Here is a 21,681-nt window from a genome sequence, read left to right on the forward strand (position 1 = left end):
ACCACCTCAGCCTGCTTTCTTGTACCTTCTTACCGATTGGTCCCACCTTGATTGTCCCTCTGATGTAGTCATTCCTTATTCTGTCTTTCTTTGTCACACCACTCATCCATCTCCATCTTCCTCTCCTGTGCCTTTGTTATAGGCCACGTCTCCACGCCATGGAGCATCGCCAGCCTCACCATCATCTTATACAGCTTTACTTTCATCTTACAACTCACTCTCTTGTCGCACCCCGCTCATCTTCCTCCAGTTCATCCAGCCACATGTTATTCGGTGCTGTATTTCCTCATCCAGGTCACCATTCCTCTCGACGACCGACCCAAGGTGCTTGAATTTCTTCCCTGAAGTTAACCTTTCACCCTGGAGTCATATAATCATATCCTCGTCACTCCCCACTGACATATATTCGGTCATATTAAAGGGAAACCTTTAATAATAAAAATCAATAAACAACAAGCAATTGGTTGAAATGTAAATAACACGTGTTCACTTCAAATCTGACTAAACAGCAAGGGAAGGCAGACACAATTAAACTATGTTGTTGTTCACTTCACCCCTCTTTTATTATTCATCATTTTGCTGCTAAATTTTTAGCGGCAGAATGACGAATAATAAAAGAGGGGTTAAGTGAACTACAATATAGTTTTATTGCTTCCACCTTTGAACATTCTGACGCTATTTGTTAGGTTTTTTTTTAAGTCTCCATTTGATTTCAATAATTTTTACTTAATTATTCAATTTTTAATTTGTTTTGTTTGGATAATTAAAAAATTTATATTTATTTAATTAATTTAAGTCTGCCTGCGGACCACTTGTCCCATTGTTGTGGACCATGGACAGTCTTAATTATTATATTATTAAGAACAGTGTTTCTCACCACAGGGTTTTCTTCTTCCACTGTTCTAGGGCATGTCTGCTTTTTTTTTTTTTTTTTTTTATATCTAATCACACTGAAGTGCATGAACCAGTGTCAGCTCGAGGGTATGTGGTGCCTCTAGGCACCACATACCCTCGAGCTGTGTTGATAAAAGTGGCCTAGGGGCCATTTTTATCAACACATTACAAGACCATTACTAGTAGTGGTGGTTGGCGGTAGATGGTGTTGGCGTAGTTGCAGTCAGTTGGTGGATTGAGTGGTTGAGACAGAGTTGTAGAGTAGGTGCCCTCCCTTGATGAGTCTTTGGACTCCCTGGAGGTGTCAAATAATAATAATAATAATTACTTTTTTTTATGATGGAGCTCCAACGCCATTGTGCCTCTAGGATGGTGCCTAAGCTTAGAGCCAGCCCCTGATAAACTTATATTTTAGTCAATTTCAGCCTATTCAAATCATTCTGCAAGTACTGCATTTCCGCAACATTCCTGAATACCCTACCTATCTTTGCATCATCAGCAAATAGCTGTATGTTGCATATGAAATCCTTCCCAATATCATTAATGTACAATTGAATAACAATCGACCAAGGACTGATCCTTGAGGCACACCACTGGTTACCTTGAATCTTGCAGATTCACCCCCCCGCCCCCATATATGACTTTTTGATATCTGTCAGTGATATTATTATTAAGAGAGAGACCTCCAGGGAGTCAGGGACTCATCAAGGAAAGCCACATACTACACATACCAACTATCATACTCATAAGACTATTACACTTTTTTTATAATCTTTGTCAAGTAGCTTTATTTTATCCTCCTACATGTTTCGCCAATCCTTTTCTATTGGCATCCTCAGGGAATACAAACTAGTAAGCTAAAATGAAGGTTACAGACTAAGTTATAACTGATAATTCTAATTCATACAAAAAATTGGTATTGTGCGTGACAATGTGCGCGTCTCGTTAACGTGATTTATTCGTTATGGTTCATTACGTAATTGTTATGAAAGTTCATTTCTTTGATGTTTAATGATCTGATAAAAGTTTTCCAAATTTCTGGTAAAATTAGACCTTGATTCTTGTTTAGGTTTTCAGTTTTACGGACGACTGTAGCTGCTTCTTTAAAGGTTCTTGAATGGTAGTTATCTTCTATGTATGGCATAAGGCTCTTATCCCACTCAATGTGATGGTTAGTAGAGGCAAAGTGGCATGAAAGGCCTGAATTGTCTTGTCTGTTATTTCTGACATATCCTATGTGTTCTTTCTTTCTCTTTTCAAAGCTTCTAGAGGTCTGACCTACGTAACTAATACCACATGAGCAAGGTATATTATATACTCCAGAGTACTTGTAGAATGGGTGAGGATCTTTCGGTGATCTTAAAAATTTCCGAATAGTGTTGATTGGTTTGAATGCCACTCTGATCTTATGAGGTTTTAAAAGGTTAGCTAATTTTTTGGAAAGGTTGCTGACAAAAGGAATCGTAATTGTACTGATGTATTGGACGTCATCACGTTGTTGATGCGGTATATCAGTAAAGAGAATCTTGTTATAGAGTCTTTTTGGGTAACCATTTAAAGAAAGTTCTCTGGATATTGTGGTTAATTCCGTTAGTAGGTCAACAACGTGATGACGTCCAATACATCAGTACAATTACGATTCCTTTTGTCAGCAACCTTTCCAAAAAATTAGCTAACCTTTTAAAACCGCATAAGATCAGAGTGGCATTCAAACCAATCAACACTATTCGGAAATTTTTAAGATCACCGAAAGATCCTCACCCATTCTACAAGTACTCTGGAGTATATAATATACCTTGCTCATGTGGTATTAGTTACGTAGGTCAGACCTCTAGAAGCTTTGAAAAGAGAAAGAAAGAACACATAGGATATGTCAGAAATAACAGACAAGACATTTCAGGCCTTTCATGCCACTTTGCCTCTACTAACCATCATATTGAGTGGGATAAGAACCTTATGCCATACATAGAAGATAACTACCATTCAAGAACCTTTAAAGAAGCAGCTACAGTTGCCCATAAAACTGAAAACCTAAACAAGAATCAAGGTCTAATTTTACCAGAAATTTGGAAAACTTTTATCAGATCATTAAACATCAAAGAAATGAACTTTCATAACAATTACGTAATGAACCATAACGAATAAATCACGTTAACGAGACACGCACATTGTCACGCACAATACCAATTTTTTGTATGAATTAGAATTATCAGTTATAACCTAGTCTGTAACCTTCATTTTAGCTTACTAGTTTGTATTCCCTGAGGATGCCAAAAGAAAAGGATTGGCGAAACATGTAGGAGGATAAAATAAAGCTACTTGACAAAGATTATAAAAAAAGTGTAATATTCTTATGAATAATTGTCAAGAAAAATTCAACACAATGAACACTATCATACTCATTCTTGAATTCATTCACACTATCAATGCCAACAGTTTATAATCCAATCACATATTCTCTAATTTATGCAACAGTCTTCTGAACTCTGTCAAAAGACTTAGCAAAATCCAAAAATATCATGGGGTATCCATTCCTCACAATGCTTATTACCACAATGGGGTATCATGGAGTAATCATTCCCCATGTTACCACTGAGTCTAATTCAGTAGTAACATAGGGAATTTTTCATTTTATGGAAGGGAGGGAAAGGACACAAGGGTATCCATGGAAGTTTAGAATGAACGCTGTTAAAAAGGGATTAGGGCTAGATTTTTCTCTCATAGAGTAGTGTGCAATTGGAATGGTCTGCCTTTGGACGTTATGTGTGCAAGTAGTGTGAATGAATTCAGGAACAGGTATGACAGCTGGTACGAATAATATGGCCTCCCTTGAGGTCTCTCTTAAAAATAATAATAATAATCATCATATATACCTGAATTCCAATAATCATGTAGTTGTAACCATTCAGCCAACCAGACCAGTTACATGGTATATATGGAAATATTCAACCTTTTCTGCAATGAATTTCTAGAGATGGGCACTGATAATGACACTATTAAACAACTTAAAGAAATTCTAAGGATATCCTAGCAGAAGAGATCTTGCTTGAAGAACAGTATATGGTCCCCTCCAATAAATGCCAACAAACGGAGGAACTTTAACCTCAGAGATTCAATTTGCAACATTTACAGATTGGATGCAGTAGAGCATTCATTCAACAGTCACCCTCTTGCTCTGCATTTTTGGAACAGACCATGTAATATGCTGGCAGTCCATTCCATTACAAAAATGAACTTGTTCTATCAAAATAGAACAAGTTTGTTTGTTGTAGCACCTTCCACCAGTCAGTAATGCAAAAAACGAATTTTGATGTGTAAATAACACATTCAAATATCATTAGTGGAAAGTTAAAACTCATATATTTAAATACTATTATTCAATACAATTTAGAAGAGAATTTACGAATCTGGCAAATATGGGTGCAGGCTATCCACATGCAATATACAACTGTGATCCTAGTAAAAAAAAAAAAAAAATGAGGGGAAAAAAACCTTTGGCTGCATGATGATAAAAAAAAAAGAACTAAGGCCTTTTCTCTGCCTCTGCTAATATCCATCTGTCTCTCTTTTTCTCTTGATCTTAAGACTCTCTTGTCCTTCTGCATTACTCTACACCTATGATGATCTTTTTTTTTTTTTTTTTTTTTTTTTTTTTTACACCGGTCCAGATAGTGACTATTTCCATATGGCAATATACACACCCACAAAGGAAGGGTGCTATCCATTATGGGATAAATCTGACATTAAGTCATCTGCTTATAAAAATCGAGAATATAATTTCTTTTTGAGTATCACTGATGTTATACTCCAAAATAAATCCATCATTAGCCGAACCGTATTAAAATAAAGGTATTAGAACATAATCTGATATTCTGTAGGTAGTTTTCGGTATTGAGACTACATATTAATATAAAGAGTTTATTAAAAATAAACAATTAAAAAACTCGACAAGTTTCGTATGTCGTAAGACTTACAGCATCAGGGGGTAATGGCACATAAGTTTTACACAACAAAAGCTTACTGACAATAAAACTTTTATGTACCATTACTCCTGATGACACAAGTCTTATTACACACAAAACTTGTCGGGTTTTTTAATTGTTTATTTTTAATAAACTCTTTATATTAATACGTGGTCTCAATACCGAAAACTACCTACAGAACTGCTTAATCACGGAAATTTACGTTTATAACTTGATATTATTAATAACCAAAAATGTGAAAGTAGAACCAACCTTAGATGGTAATTACTTAAGGTGAATGGTAAATGAAAGACAGATATAGAGGTTGATGCATTTAGGAGTGCTTTTGGACAGTGTAACATAAGTGCTTATGAAATCAGAAATATGACAAATACTAATTTCGAAGACCAATTTGGAAGAAAGCCAACTAGTTATAAAGTATTATATCATGTATTATGCTGTTATAATATCCATATCCCTGCCCTGAAAACATCCAAAAATATAAAGGATAATGACAGTCAGCTGATTTAGATTCGTATAAAAGTTAGTTTTTCTTTCAAGCCACTTGTGATATACTGAGTATTTTTTTTTTACAACTTTTTTTATTTGCAAAATTAACAGAAAATAAAGGCCAGGTAGTGAATGAACATTATGAAATGAGATTAGACAGTGAAGGCCTTCAATTCTGGCAAAAATAATTTCGGAAACCTGATCAAAATATTTATGTGGATATTACTATTTACAGATGGCTTCAGCCTTTGTTGAATACTTTTCAGAATAACTTTATTTGTATGTGAAATTTAATTTTTCATTATCATGGGTTCCTCAACAAATTCTCCTTCAATATTAACATTTTTCTTGTACAAATTCCCTATATACTCTTTCCACTTTTTTTTTTTTTTTTTTACTGCTTCTTCCTCCATCAAACATCTTCCTACATTACTTTTTATAACTCCTAATCTAGGGATAAACTTCCCTGTAACTTCATTTATTTTTCCAAACAGATCTCTATTTCTACCCATGATGCTGCTTTCTTCAATTTCCTTGCACCTTTTGGTTAGATGTTTTTCCTTATCTTCCTAGTCTGTCTCTGGAACTCTGCATTCAGTTGTCTAACCCTTTCATTCCTCTGAAGTTTCATTTTTCTTCTTTCTTCTGCTATTTGTATACAATCTTTCTTTCTTGTTGATCTATTGGTTAAGAGGGAAAGCAACAAATCCAAGCTTAATTTAAATATCAGTAAAACAAAAGTAATGGCTTCTGGCAATTTAGATGAATTTATGAGGGAGATAAAATAGAGAGCATTGAAAGTTATAATTTACTAGGGTCTCCAGAATAAGAAAAACATGTAGATGAAATTAAAAAGAGTCATGGGGAAAAAAAAGCTGTATTAAACCTGACAAACATTATGAAAGCTAGAGGTGTGAATAAGGCCAAAAAAGTTACAATTTTCAAAGCAACAGCTTTTCCAGTAGTGATGTATGGATACGAAAGCTGAATTATTCAGAAGAAAGACAAAAAGCAAATTAATTCATTTGAATTATGGACATGGAGGAGATACTTAAGAATCCCATGGACTGCAAAAATGATTAATAAGAAGGTTTCTAGAGAGTATCAAGACAGAATGCTCCTTGGAGGTAACGATCACTAAACAGAAGCTAATTAATGTACTTGGGACATATTATGAAATTAAATGAATCATTGGAAAAGGTAGTTATGTTGGAGAAGATTGAGGGCATGAGAAGGAGAGGAAGACCGCAAAAGAGCTGGATGGACAACATAAAGAAACATATCAACTTGATCTTACAATTGCTGAAAGAAAAGACAAGTGGCCAAACAGATGGAGAGCCTTTGTTCACAAGATCACCATGAGTCAAAAACAACTGGATGGCACATAATAACAACAACAACAAAGGAGAGAGAGAGAACATACACAAGTAATTGCTTGAGTTACTAGAGGAGAGGTGATTTTGCACAGTATACATGGAAAGAAAATTTAATAAAAAAGATCAAGAGACTGGAAGAATACTGAAGATTATTTGGAATTCTGGTAGGTAAGTGGACAATATGCATTACATCATTACTTATAAACACTTCTGCATCTCTTCCAGAGGGCAGGGGGTTAATGTACTTGGGACATATTATGAAATTAGATGAATCATTGGAAGTTGTCAGTAGAATTTGCAGATATTAAAAGTCATCAAGGAAGACATCACTATTTGGGTAGCTTGAATGTGCAGAAAATTAAGGGGTAGCGATTGTGCATTACATATCCTCTCCCAGCCAAGTCAATTCCACCTTCCTGTGGTATGGCTTCTTTCCATGAACGGGGGGGGGGGGGGGCTCTTTAAAAGGCATATGATTAAGTAAGAAGGAAAAAAACTGTTCAAACTACCACCTTAAAAGCATAGCTGAAGGAAATGTCAACTAGATCTCTGTGACAGATGTCTCTCATTGCCTGGTGAAATATCACCACCCTCCTTTTTGGAAGTGTGAAGTGACCACTGATATGTTTCAACTCCAGAATTAGGTCTCTAGATTCTGTCCCACCTTTCTTTCTTGCATGTCCACTTCTACATAAATTGGAGAAATATGATGCTCCCAAGTCAGTGCAACTGCCTGAGTGAAACGGCTGGCTGGGATAGGAAGCCATGTTGCAGGCCTATCTGTTTGGAAATTGTTGTGATGGCTTCCACAGAACCCTGATGTCAATCCTATTGAACATCTGTGGGATGAACTAGAGTGTCAGGTGAGGTCAAGGGACATCCACTCCACAACAGTCCAGGAGCTAATTACATGCCTGCAGGAAGAATGGTCCAAAATTCCCATTGATTGCTATCATATGCTTGTGGAAAGCATGCCTTGTAGGATTCCTGCGGTCATCGCAGTGAAAGGAGCTTTTTTTAAGCTGAAATATATATATATATATATATATATATTCAAAAATTAAGAACAACACAATTTAGTATGGAATGAAGTATGCTTGGTATCACAAGACTGGATCACAAAAGGAATATGTGGATAAGAAATCAAACCAAAGTGTCTGATATCATTGAAAGAGTGAAACATCTGGAGTGAGAATGGTTTGGGCATATAGCTCGAAGACAAGATCAACGATGGACAAAAGAAATACTGCATTTGATTCCACAAGAGGAAAAACGACCACAATGCTGACTTATATCACACTGGATTGATGATATCAACAGATTTGCAGGAGTGACATGGGAAAGGAGAGGCCATGGACAGACAGTTTTTGGAGTAATCTTGGAAAGGCCTTCATCCAGCAGTGGATTAACAATGGCTGATGATGATATATATTTCAACTTAAAAAAAGTCTTAAAAATGAAACAGTTCATATAAGCAAAATGAAATGATAAGTAGGCTGTATATATAATCTTTTCTTTCTGTTATGACAAAATCAAGAGATTTTGTTAGTTGCAAACTGTTTGAAATCTCCAGGTCTTTAGCTTTCTAATTTCTTTGTTCTCATGACTTCCTAATTAATTCATTTAAAAAACAGAAATGTTCCCAACCATAGTTATACTTCACTGTGCTTTCTCAATGCTGACTTTATTAAGGTTTTATGCACCTCTTTCTCAGAGTACCAGTGATGATATCCCTTTAAAGAGCATGTAACTGTCCTGGTAATTGCAAGAAACTAAAGCCTGAACACTGATCCAGTCTGACAGTCCATCTGCTATGCATTTAATTTTGCTAATTTAATTTTGCACATTCAGATTACGTAATTAATAAAGTTTACACTATATAAAAGGATGAAACAGGAGTTACTAACCTGCATTTTACGGACCTCTTCCCAAGTGACACCCTCCAATATGTTTGATTGTGGTCCAGCTGTTACCTTTGACTTCATTCGATTTTCTTTCAACTATAAAACAAGGCTCCATTTTATTTACCAAACTAATTTAATTTTAAATAGTACTATGGATTTAAATACATTATACATCTAGGATTTTCTTATATAAACACTCACAAAATTATGGGTTTAGGAGTTTATCCAAGTTTAAAAATGTAAAAAGTAATTTCTAAATAATTTGTAGTTTCCTTAAGGCCTACTGAGGACAGGAGATAATACAGAACAGTCAAATGAGACAGTTCTGCATATGTATAGAAAGGCATAGGTGTTGGTAGTTATTGATACAATGCTTCCCAGTATAAACAACACCAAAATAATTAACATAATTAATTTATTGAACCTTTTGATATTTTGTTGGTTTCTAACTGGCATCATCAAGACACAAATGATAACTGTGGTATGTACATAGCACTCAGCTGTAAAACAATTCAAATTGTAACTGAAAAAGAACGAATGTCCTAATAAGCAGCCTTCTAGGCATCAGATTACCATGAAGTTAATTTGGAGAATTCAGGCTATAAATTTGATCTCAGAATAACCGTCTCCCTGATCTTAAATATTTGTTGAGGTTGGGGGTAGTACTTCACATCCTGGTTCTAAAAATAGTGATACTGCAGGCTGACTGCCATATAGCATACAGACCTGAACCTGTCAGTAACGAGTCAAGCGGCTCGAAGCTTCTAGTATGACAACACATACTCCTGCTGCCACATATTCTGCCAGTTCATGCCTGAAAAGATGTTCAAGTAGTGATATGTGATTCTCGTAGACAGGCTTATACGTTGGTTATGCATTTCTAAATCACTTAGGGAAATGAACAACGTAGATCCGAATATAAATTAAATTATACTTTAATAAATATCTCCGATATTTCGGCAACGTCACGTTGCCATTTTCAAAAGGAACTTACAAAAAAGGTAGGTGCACGCAGGCACTACGACACAGTAACTGAGAATGAAGATATTGTTCTTCTAGAAGTCCTGATGGTGCCCTCTGGCGGGCTAAGTAGGTGTTCTTGGCCGTTGGGCTGAAGGTCTGCTGATGTATGCTTCCCAAATTTGGGGCAGTCGCATACAACCAAATTTGTTGAGGTTTGGGGAGTTTCTTAGGGCTGAGGCTGATTCCATAAATAGTCTTATAATACACCGTAGTAAATACAAATTCGAAAGACTATTTATAGAATCAGCCTCAGCCCTAAGAAACTCCCCAAACCTCAACAAATTTGGTTGTATGCGACTGCCCCAAATTTGGGAGGCATACATCAGCAGACCTTCAGCCCAACGGCCAAGAACACCTACTTAGCCCGCTAGAGGGCACCATCAGGACTTCTAGGAGAACGATAGCTTCATATCTTCATTCTCAGTTACTGTGCTGTAGTGCCGCACATACCTTTTTTGTAAGTTCCTTTTGAAAATGGCAACGTGACGTTGCCGAAATATCAGAGATATTTATTAAAGTATAATTTAATTTATATTCGGATCTACGTTGTTCAATTCCCTAAGTGATTTAGAAATAGTGATATGTGAAATGTACTGTTGAGACCATGTCATAGCAAGGTTAGTTGCTCTGGCTGCTCTCTGTATGAGTGTCATGTTCAAGAGTATCTCTTGTCACTGCATGTCCCCACCTTTTCATTTCCAGTTCACTGTTGGATGAAAAGAAAAGCCAAAACAATGATAGTTATGACACTGACAAAACAAATCTTCCTCAAAAACTGATTCAAAGAAATCAAACCAAATATAATATTCCAAGCATACAGAATCCTAAAAAAAAGTCACTTTCACACCCACAAGAGGAAAAAAAATTCATAAGAACATACATAAATAAACCAGGGGTTAAAAGCTATGTGAAACTAATATGTGTGTGTGTATATATATATATATATATATACAGTAGATGCCGCTTATTGTGATCACTTTGGGACAGTCACTTCTTGATAACAATAACCAGCTGATAACATTAAGCAAAGGATGTAAAAAATCATCAGCATCATGCGTATCAAGGATTTAGGCCTAGCATGGCCTGTTCAGACCTTATATAAGTCATCGTTGAATCGTTTAAGAGGACATCCTGGTTTTCTTTTTCCTAATGGCTTGTACTTTAAGGCTTGTTTTGGTAATCTTTCTGTTTTCATTCTTTGGATGTGTTCCATCTGTTTATGTTTATATTTTTTAAATTTTTTCTATTAGTGGTTCTTGGTTTAATTCTTTCATGATTTCTTCGTTTCTTTTGTGATCAAATAAGGTATACATATTTGATCACAAAAGTTTTTCTCATAAACTTCATTTCTGCTGTTATTAACCTTTGTTTTTTTTTTTTGTTTTATTAACCAGATTTCGCTTCCATACATTAAGACTGGTAGGGCTAATGTATTGCATACTTTTAGTCTGGTTTGTTTTTGAACTAGGTTTGGTTTAAATATAGAGTTAATTACACCTGTGATTTTAAAATATTTTGCAATTTTTACATTTATATCTTTTTCATATGTGATCATACATCCTAGGTAGTTAAATAAATTCACCTGTTCTAAGATCTTGTTATCTATTACTATTTTAGTTCTTGCTGGATCTTGTCTTTTAAAGGCCATAGTTTTTGATTTCTCTTTTGTTATTATCATACCATAATCTTTGGCTATCTCATTTAGATCTAAAATAGCTTTCTGTAAGTTATCAGAATTTGTAATTATTATTTGGTCGTCGGCAAAAAGGAGTGTGTTTAAGTTCACTGTAGGAAAAAGTTTAATTCCTTGATGTAAATTTTTATTCCATTTTATTATTATTTCATTTAAGTAAATATTAAAAAGAGTTGATGAGAGGGGACATCCCTGTCGGACACCTTGGTTTATCTCTCTCGTATATGATAGCTCGTGATTTAATCTTATTTGTATTTGATTATTTTCATATATATACTTGTGATAGCTTTTAGGATATTATTTGGCATTTGTCTTTCTTTTAATATGTTAAATAATATGTTTCTTTTAACTTTGTCAAATGCTTTTTCAAAGTCAATAAATGCAATATATGTTTCCAAATTGTATTCTTTTCTTTTCTCTATTATTAATTTTAGGCAAAAGGCCAGATCTATACATGATCGTCCTTTTCTAAATCCATTCTGTACTTCTAAAATAAAGTTTTTGGAATATTTGATTAGTTTGCTATTTAAGATTCTGCTATATATTTTGTAACAGGAATTTAGTATACTGATACCTCTATAGTTTTTAGGGTCATCTCTCTATTACCTTTTTTAAAGATAGGAATCACAATTGCGTTTTTCATATAAAAAATTGCATCATTTATTTCAATTTATTATTATAAATAACTTTTTAATAATCTACAACATAAAATTTATTTTAGAAACTTATCTAGTATTGTCTATTGTGTTGTTGAATACAGTAGTTCAATAATAAATTGCTCATACTCGTAATGCCTTTTGAAGTTTTGTCACTCTATATTGCACACACACCACAATGAAGTATTCGTAGAGTTTCTTGCATCTGGACCTTGGTTGGAGGAGCTTCTAAAATTTGTTATTCTATGCATGTATTAGGTTCACTTTCTTCTATTAGTTTAAAGTTCTCATCGGAAGCAGCTTAACATATTTCCGACACCGTCATTGTAGCCACCACTTCAACATTGTTATCAGTATCCAACCAATTTTCAAATTCTTTTGAGATACCGTCTGGGGTTATATCAAAAATTTCATTTGTAAGATATTCAAATTCTTCGGAAGAAGTTACAGAGTTTGTTTTTAAAAAATCCAACATGGGAATTTTCCCAGAAATAAAACCTATAAAAAAATCCACCTTTTTGGAAGCAGTTTTTAATAATCTTCTCTGAAACTTGCTTCCATGACATTGCTACTGTTAAGCATGGATTAACGAGCAAGGGCTGTTTTAACAAGCACTTAAAGTCAAATTCACTTACTGAAAGAGAGCATGAAAATAAACTCGAAAAATCACAATTAGACTGTATTTATCAGCAACTCAGATCACAATCTTGAGCAAGTTTACGCTCACACAGAATAGCTTCCTCCCCCCAACCTTGTGTCTTTTGGCACTACAAAGCACCAAGGGGAATGACTTCCAGAACTACTACTTGTCCTTTCCATGGTCTAACTCAGACACCTGCACTAAGTGAGCAAAAAAAATTATCCTCACTGGTATGGTAACATGTAATGAGAACTCCAGACTCAGTTTATTATGAAGTGCCAGTAACTGAACATGGAATGCCTCCTGTGTTTTTTTTTTTTTTTTGGCAAAAAGACATAATAGTAAATAACCTGGACACTGAAAAATAAAGTCTTCTAGTTCCAATGGCATCTCTTAATTGTACTCAAAGAATACTCCAGTGATAACCCCTATCCTTTAATAAATCATCTTTATGTTCTATACTCAGCTGGCACTTATTCCAACAAATGGAAGCAAGCATACATCTAACCTATTCCAAAAGAGATGAAAGCCTACCGTTCAACTATGAACCAATTGCCATCACCGAATCTTCTCGAAAATAAAGGAGAAAGTTGTTAACAGTCAACTTCTCAAATAGAAGTTGACTTTAGAGTCCCATCAGTTAATCAGCTACAACAAGTATGGATTCTGTCAATCTAGACCCGCAGATGATCTCTTAGCCTACATCAGCCACCGAAAATTGAGAGAAATGTGCATGGTTGATATTTCCATGATTTTTGGTTGTGAGTAGCAAGACCAAAATGCATTCCTTCAATTGAATTGCTACTTTCTGTAATTGAATGGCCCAATTTCTTTCTGGTTGTTCACTGCATGTCATGTAACCATCTCTTCCTGTTTTACCACCAAGGCAAGAGTGCAACAGAGCTATATTCTATCTATAAGTAAATGATCTACTCTTAATCAGCATTAATCCTATCCATAGCTTTGCAACAATAATACACATCATCTATCCTTCTCTTCTAACAAACCATGTAGTTCTGACATTTCTGGCGTCAAGCTCATCTGTCACCTTAAACAAGGATCTTCATACTATCCTTGTGGGGAAAAGGATAACTCGGTCATCTTTAGTGCCACCAAAATGCAGTTCTGCCTTTTCTCTTGCAAAAGGTATCTCAGCTCACTTTCCCTTGTCTTTAATAATGTACAAACCACCAGCATCAGATCTCTTTCTCTCCTTGGACTGACATTTTTCTCACCTCATCTTATACAAACACCTCACATCCACTTGTTCCTTAGCCTCTAAAAAATTAATCATTCTTTTCTGCTCAAGGAAGTATTCCACATCCATCCAGCTAATAAAGTTATACAAATATCAAATCCATCCGTCCTTAGAATACTGTTCCCACATTTAAAATGGCACACCTAAACCTCCTAAAAAATTTCGATTCTGTTCAGGGGGAAAGCAATTTGGATGACTCTTCCATCACAGGCTCACTTCAACTTTAGGCACACTGTTTCAGCTCTGAATCAAATAATTATATGAATTATAAACAATCACACCAAGTACAATTTGAGATACATTTGTTATTGAGAAATTATGTAATCATCATTCTCATCCTCCACATTTATGGTCTTCTAAAAGGCACACAGAGGTTATCCCTTATATCCTGTGGATGCTGTACTAATTCTTCCATGTACCATTTTACTAAATTTCTTTCTAGACTCCTCTCTCTTTTTTTTTTTTTTGTAATATATGTGTTGATGACTGATATGAAGGTTGAAACATCAGTTGATTATTTTGGATTATTATTATTATACAAGCATCTCCATGGAGTCAGAGGACTCAGAGTGGGTGACCCAAACTATCCACACAATATCTATCATACCTCTTCTTGAACTCATTTACAGACGATGCACTCACAAATGAGCCAGGCAACACATTCACCACTCTCCAAGTGAAAAATCTAGTCCTCATACCCTTGTTAACCACACTCTAACTTAACTTCCAGGGATGATATCTTGTTCTTCCACTACTATCCCACTGCTGAAATATTTTCCCTGCATCAATCTTATAAAAACCTTTTAGTAACCATATTCCCTCTTCTCTGCCTATCAACCAACTTCTGTAATCCACCAACTTTCAATCTATCAATATAGGGAGCATTCCTTACACCACTCACCAACTTGGTCACCTGCCTCTGAACCTTTTCTACAACTTCATTGACTCCAAGGAATCCAGGCGACCAAACCTGAGCAGAGTAATCAGATGTGAATGTATCAACTCCTTATAAAGAGGAATAATAACTTCCTTATCTCTGCATGTTAGTAGGTTCTTCAATAACCAAGTAATCATATGAGCTATCTTGGACACCTTAGCAATATGCCCTTTGAACTTCAACTCTCTATCCACTAACACCCCCACGTCCCTAGCCTCATTAATCTCTTGGAGTACTGTTCCATCAATGCGATATACAGCTTGTAATCTTTTAATCCCAAAATGCATAACTTGTCACTTTTCTGCACTGAACTGATATCCATTATCTTCTGCCCATATTACCAGCTTATTTAAATCATCCTGCAAGCTCTCTACATCAGCTTGATTAATTATTGTGCTCCCCAACATTGCATCATGAGCAAACAACTGATAACCCTTCAAGTCATTTCCTATATCACTATATACAAATTAAGCAATAATGGTCCAAGCACAGAGCCTTGCAGCACACTACTGGTTACCAGTTTCATCCTACACACTTTTTGGTATCTGTCCATGAGCCATTCTCTTATCCACATCACCAGTTTAATATCCATCCCTATTTGTTCTAATTTGCATAACAGTATTCCATGGGGTATCCTGTCAAAAGCCTTAGCAAAGTCCAGCAGTATCACTAGGTATTTATTCCACTTGTCCAACCCAGATGTCACTTTATTATAAAAAGTTAATAAATTACTAACACAAGACTGACCTTTAACAAAACCATGTTGGTCCCCATAGAGTATCATATTCTTATCCACCCTTTCCTGGATTTTGTCTTTAACCAACTTTTCCAATACTTTTACCACCACTACAGAGAAAGTGATTAGTCTGTAATTTGTTGCCGCAGTCTTAGAGCCTCCTTTATGCAAAATAATTATTTTTCCTTCCTTCCACTACTTAGGGACCTTACCAGAGCTCAAACTTAAGTTAAATAGCCAAGTAAAAGGCAATGACAATTCCTTTGCACATTCACACAATACCTGAGTTGATATCCCATCTAAACCTACAACAGTATTTGCAATTAAATTCTGCAATATCCTAAGTACCTCTGATCAATTAACTTCAATTCTCATATCAGTTATTGCTACAGAAGACACACTCAGGTGATGGATTTCTGAAAACTGGTCACTCAGTAACTTTACTATTACATCTGACTCGGTCACCTCGATACCATCAGAGCTCACTAAGGTAATCCTTACAAAGCCATTCTTCCATTTACTTGTCATGTAGCAAAAGAATTCTTTGGAATTTCCTTTGCTGCTTGCTAAGGTCTTCTCATGATCTGATTTAGCCTTCCTTACTATGCTGGTAACTTTCTAGCCAGAGCTTCGTACTTCTCGTGAGTGTACTGATCACCTTTCTCATTGTAAATTCTCCATAACATTTTCTTTTTTTTTTTACAGATCATGGCTAATACTACTACTCATCCATCTAACACCTACATAATTTTTTCTTCCTGACCATGGGAATACATTCTGATATTGATATCCGTTGATATATCCCATGCGACAGCTGTAAGCCGCCTCGAAAATTTGTTATAATTACCTAACCCGTAGTTCTGTATATCCCCTTTCTTAAGAGAGAAATCCACAAATTTTGCAACCTCCTAAGTCAGCACCACATGATCACTCACCAATTGGAGGCAACATGGACACCTTAATTATGCATAGGTCTTCTGAACCAATAACCTGATCCAACACTCTCACACCACGAGTCCGGTTATATGCTGTCTCAAGTAACTATCTCTTATGAATTCCATTTCCATTGCATTCCATTTCTTTTTTGCCAGGTGATCTTTCCTCTTCCCAGTCGATATTACCATAGTTAAAATCCTCCATAATAATCACTTGCTTGCACTCATTGAGCTAATTTGCTGATGCATGTCTTCTACATCATCCCTTGTACCCCCTGGCCTATAGCAGTAACCAAATGTATATTTAGTTCTGCTGGCCACAATTTCACACCAGATCACCTCAAATGGACTATCATTGACAAGCCTATCTTCTTGATATACTTTTTTTTTGGCTGCAGCTCTTCAGCTGTCATCAGCAGTACACCACCCATTGTATCTTCTCTATCCTCCCTAAAAATACCGTATCCATCACATTCAATTCCAATAATCTAGCCTCCATAGCACAATTGGAAGAACACCAGAACATTGTGCCCATCGATTGGAAAAGACCTGGGTTTGATTCTCAGTGACAAGGAGAATCCTTATATGGGCTTTTTCAATTGAAGGTGAGTTAGCTGATCTCATAAGGAGGTAGCAGGATTTTTTTTCTCCTCAAAACTAGGGTTTTTTGCCCCATGTACAGACAAATTGGCCTTCAGAGCACATGCAATTTACAAACAAAAAGATACTATTGTTGGTGATGATGGGCGATAGATGGTGTTGATGGCTGTAGTAGGATTAAGTAGTAGTGGAAAGGGTGAGATGTATTTAGCGAAGTAGAGTGCCCTCCTGCAATGAGTCCTTGACTCCCTGGGGGTGTCACGTAATAATAACAATAACCAAATCTTCTGCTGATAGCCAAGTTTCATTAATCCCTATAACTTTTGGTGAGACTGCACTGACTAATGCCAAAAACTCTTCCCTCTTATTTCGAATGCTTCTTGTATTAGTATAAAAATTTTAGATTTCCTTTAGTTCTTATACCATCTTTACAACTGATATACATTCTACTAATTTCAGTATTCACAATAGCCCCATACTGATTTTTATCTGCTCTATTCTCTAAATTATTCCACAATACAAGATCGCCAAACACACATTCCTTACATGCTTCTCCCTCCTACTCTCAACCTTGTAAATTTTAGTTTCCCTATCCAAATACTTCAACTTACTCAGAAAACAACCTCTTCAAGCACTTATGGCCTTCTATGTTCAGATGCAACCCATCTCTTGCATACAGCTCTCTTTTGCCTTCAAACACACTCCAGGCATCAACAAATTTCTATTAAGCTCAATTTTTGCTACAGCACAGTAGCTGTATCCGTAATTTTTTTTTTAAAAAAATAAAGTTGTAAAGTTTTTAAAGTAAATTATATTTGACAAGAAATTTTATTCTTGTTTAATCCTTTATCCAAGTGTAAGCAAACAAAGTGTGCAGTGTGCATGTGAAGTATCTTCGTGATTGTATATTTGTACTAGGCTACTTTGCATGGAGGGTGGCTGAACTATGGAATGCATTGCCTGATGGAGTGGTGAGAGCGAGAACGGTCAATGAGTTTAAGGAGTGGTATGATAGACTTTGTGTTTCTTAGGGGGGGGGGGGACCACCCCTCGATGAGTCTTGATGAACTTTGTGTTTCTTAGAAAGGACCTCCCACGATGAGTCTTGACTCCACTCCATGGAGGCCTGGATAATAATAATATGAAGCAATGGATGTGAAGGCAACAGCTTTCACATCCATTGTCTCAGTATCCCATAATGCAAAGACATTACTGGAAGAGACATTACCCAGATCAATTTCAATCTTTATGGAGGTCTTATCAGTGGGAGCCAGACAAAGGAGGATACCAAGATCTTGAAGATACTTCATATGCAAACTTTATTTGCTTATGCTTGGGTAAAGGATTAAACAATATAATTTCTTGTTAATTATTTTCACAGTATTGATGACAACACAGAATGATAATAAAAAAAAAAATATTTAACTTATTTGCTGATATTATAACCAGCATCTTCAGAGCACAAAAATCACAGTACATGAAATAACAACAATTTGGTATAACAGTGGGACTACTTTAAAAAATTGTGACACACAACACAAGGAACTAAAGTCCTAATTAGGCACCATCTATGTTGGAAAAAGAGAGAAAACAAGCATTCATTACATCTTAAAATGACTGTTCCCCCCCCCCCCATTTTGGTAAATTTATAGAGCCACACTTGTTGGGGATTGGAGTATGTTTTAACCTCCCAACCGGCCGGTGTGGATTAAATATTCAACTCTCCCTAGCTTTTTTCATGGATCAAAACTTCGTCGGCATTCTACCTTTTATCATGCCATTACCTTCCTCCGCCGTTAATCTCGTTACGGCTATTCTATAGCATTAGGGGATTAACTGTTGCTGAGTGACCTTTGTCTCCCCTCCCCCTGTCTTTACGTCTGTTGTGTTGCTTAGAATTTCATTTACTGTCCTAAGTTAGTTGACCTTTCTTGCCTCTAAAATGATTTATTGTGTCTCTTCCCAAAAATTGAAACCAATTTCACATATGCGAAAAAGAAATCAATCCTGAAATGCCCACTGATCAGCTTTTGCAATGAATCTATTTAGTGATAGTGAATTTGGTTTATTTTATTCTACAAATCAGTGCACCGGAAGAGATGGGCTGATTGTTCTTTCACTTTACGTATAATAATTGAATAATTTTTTTTCGAATTTTAAAATTTTCAAATGTTTGCTTTGAAAATATTATGTCAAATATTTATATTTTTAAATAATATTTATTGAAATAAATATGTCCTTTTTCTTTCGTTTCTAGCGAAATAGCATTATATGGATCATCACATTTCAGATTTAGAAACGATTTTTTGTTATTCATAAAGACAAAATAAAAAAAAATGTTAAAATGCTAAATTGCCTTACTCGGTTTCCGATTGTGTCTTTTTGGTATCAAAAATTTATATCCAATGATATTTTAGCAGTGATTCTTCCCCTTCGTCATTTATTTATTTATTTGTATTATGCATATTACGATAATATCTAGTGCATAACTTCGTAGATATGTTGAAAATATAATGTGAAAAATATCATATACGGAATGATTCAACATTTTTGCTCATTTTGAAGATTTTCTAATACTTTCCCCCACTCCTTATTCTCTCCTGGAACTGAATTGCATACCTACTCTAAATTTCTATACAAGTTTGAAAGCTTTTCTAGACAGCATTCAAAATCAATTACTTAATTTTACCATTTTGACAAAAGATATACGGCAATCAGATTGTATCGTGAAGCTTCTAAATCTGTTCTATTTATTTGCAATCTAAAACCAGCTGTTCTACTGCCCGCTGAAATTATGTGAAATTTTAGAAATGATATGCTATATTTTCACCATGCAAAATTGTTTATATGCATACCACACAAAAGAAAGTTCAGTAGTATTATTTGTGTTTGTTTTTCTTTTAAAAAATCTAAATATTACTTCTTCTGCCGCTGGAAGCTATTTCTGAAATAATCTACGTCTTATAAATACTTGGTAATTCTACAAATCAGTGAACTGGAAGAGTTGCACTGATTGATCTTTCACTTTACGTATAATAATTGAATATTTTTTTTTCGAATTTCAGAATTTTCAAATGTTTGCTTTGAAAATATTATGTCAAATATTTATATTTTAAACAATATTTATTGAAATAAATATGTCCCTTTTCTTTCGTTTCTAGCGAAATAGCATTATATGGATCATCTCATTTCAGTTTTAGAAACGATTTTTTGTTATTCATAAAGACAAAAAAAAATGTTAAATTGCTACATTGCATTACTCGGTTTCCGATTGTGTGTCTTTTTGGTATCAAAAATTTATATCCAATGATATTTTAGCAGTGATTCTTCGCCTTCGTCATTTATTTATTTATTTATTTGTATTATGCATATTACGATAATATCTAGTGCACATCCTCTTAGATATGTTGAAAATATAATGGGAAAAATATCATATACGGAATGATTCAAAATTCTTTTTCATTTTGAAGATTTTCTAATGCTCCCGCCCCCTCCTTATCCTCTCCTAGAACTCACAGGTTTGAAAGCTTTTCTAGACAGCATTCAAAATCAATTACTTCATTTTACCATTTTGACAAAAGATATACGGCAATCAGATTGTATTGTGAAACTTCTAATTCTGTTCTATTTATTTGCAATGTAAAACCAGCTGTTCTACTGCCCGCTGAAATTATGTGAAATTTTAGAAATAATATGCTATATTTTCACCATGCAAAATTGTTTATATGCATACCACACAAAAGAAAGTTCGGTAGTATTATTTTTGTTTGTTTTTCTTTAAAAAAATCTAAATATTACTTCTGCTGCTGGAAGCTATTTCTGAAGTAATCTACGTCTTATAAATACTTGGTATATATCCTCTTAGCTGGAGGAAAAGCTGAAGGCTTATTGCTCTCAATGCTATTGAGAAAGAAAGGGGAGAACACTAAAGTCGCACTAAATTGCCTCAAGCTGTAGTGCAGAATGCACCAAGAATGTCTTGTTTTCTTTTCGATTGTTGATTACCGATATCCTAACAGAAATGCTGACATTTTGTTTACATGCTTATACATTATTTATGCCAAAATAATTTCTTAATTTATAATAATCAATTTCACTTTTATTATCAAAAAATTATAAATTATTTCATACAATTATCTTGAAAAAGAGGATTTGAATTATTTTAAAAGAAAAGGTGCATATGCGTTTCATAATCTTCTTTTTTTTGGGGGGGGAGGGGGGTATATACCTAATCAATCTGCGGATATTTCAGATAATTTATTTCATAAATCGTTCGTAAGACAACTGTTACAAACATAAATCACTTGGGGAACATACCCATTCATTTTAGTGTAAAATAGTAGCAAAGGTTCAGTTACTTTAGATATCTAATCTAGAAGAAAATGTCATGTCTGCTGAGATTAGAATCTTACGTGAATATTTTTTCTGACATGATTTCTCTATTCGTTATAATGTAACCAATTTCCAGATTTTTTCCCTCCTACAGACTTCATGTTTATGCAGTGATTTCTTCTTTGTACTACAAGAAAAAAAATCAGATAATAGAAGAAAAATATG

At 34.9% G+C, this 21,681-nt stretch overlaps 1 protein-coding gene across 8 annotated transcripts in view; it reads right to left on the reverse strand.

Moving 5' to 3' along the window:
* LOC150099873 (protein hu-li tai shao-like) overlaps nt 1-21,681 on the reverse strand; it is a 542,656-nt gene that overhangs the window by 236,941 nt on the left and 284,034 nt on the right. For all 8 annotated transcript variants that reach the window (XM_090404245.1, XM_090404248.1, XM_090404250.1 and 5 more), the window contains one exon: nt 8,650-8,742. In XM_090404245.1, the coding sequence (XP_090260371.1) occupies nt 8,650-8,742 (93 nt within the window). The remainder of the gene's footprint in view (nt 1-8,649; nt 8,743-21,681) is intronic.

The sequence above is a fragment of the Typopeltis vanoorti genome, chromosome 14 (genome assembly GCF_054136105.1).
Source record: "Typopeltis vanoorti isolate ZY-2024b chromosome 14, IOZ_Tvanoo_1.0, whole genome shotgun sequence".
Classification (NCBI taxonomy): domain Eukaryota; kingdom Metazoa; phylum Arthropoda; class Arachnida; order Uropygi; family Thelyphonidae; genus Typopeltis; species Typopeltis vanoorti.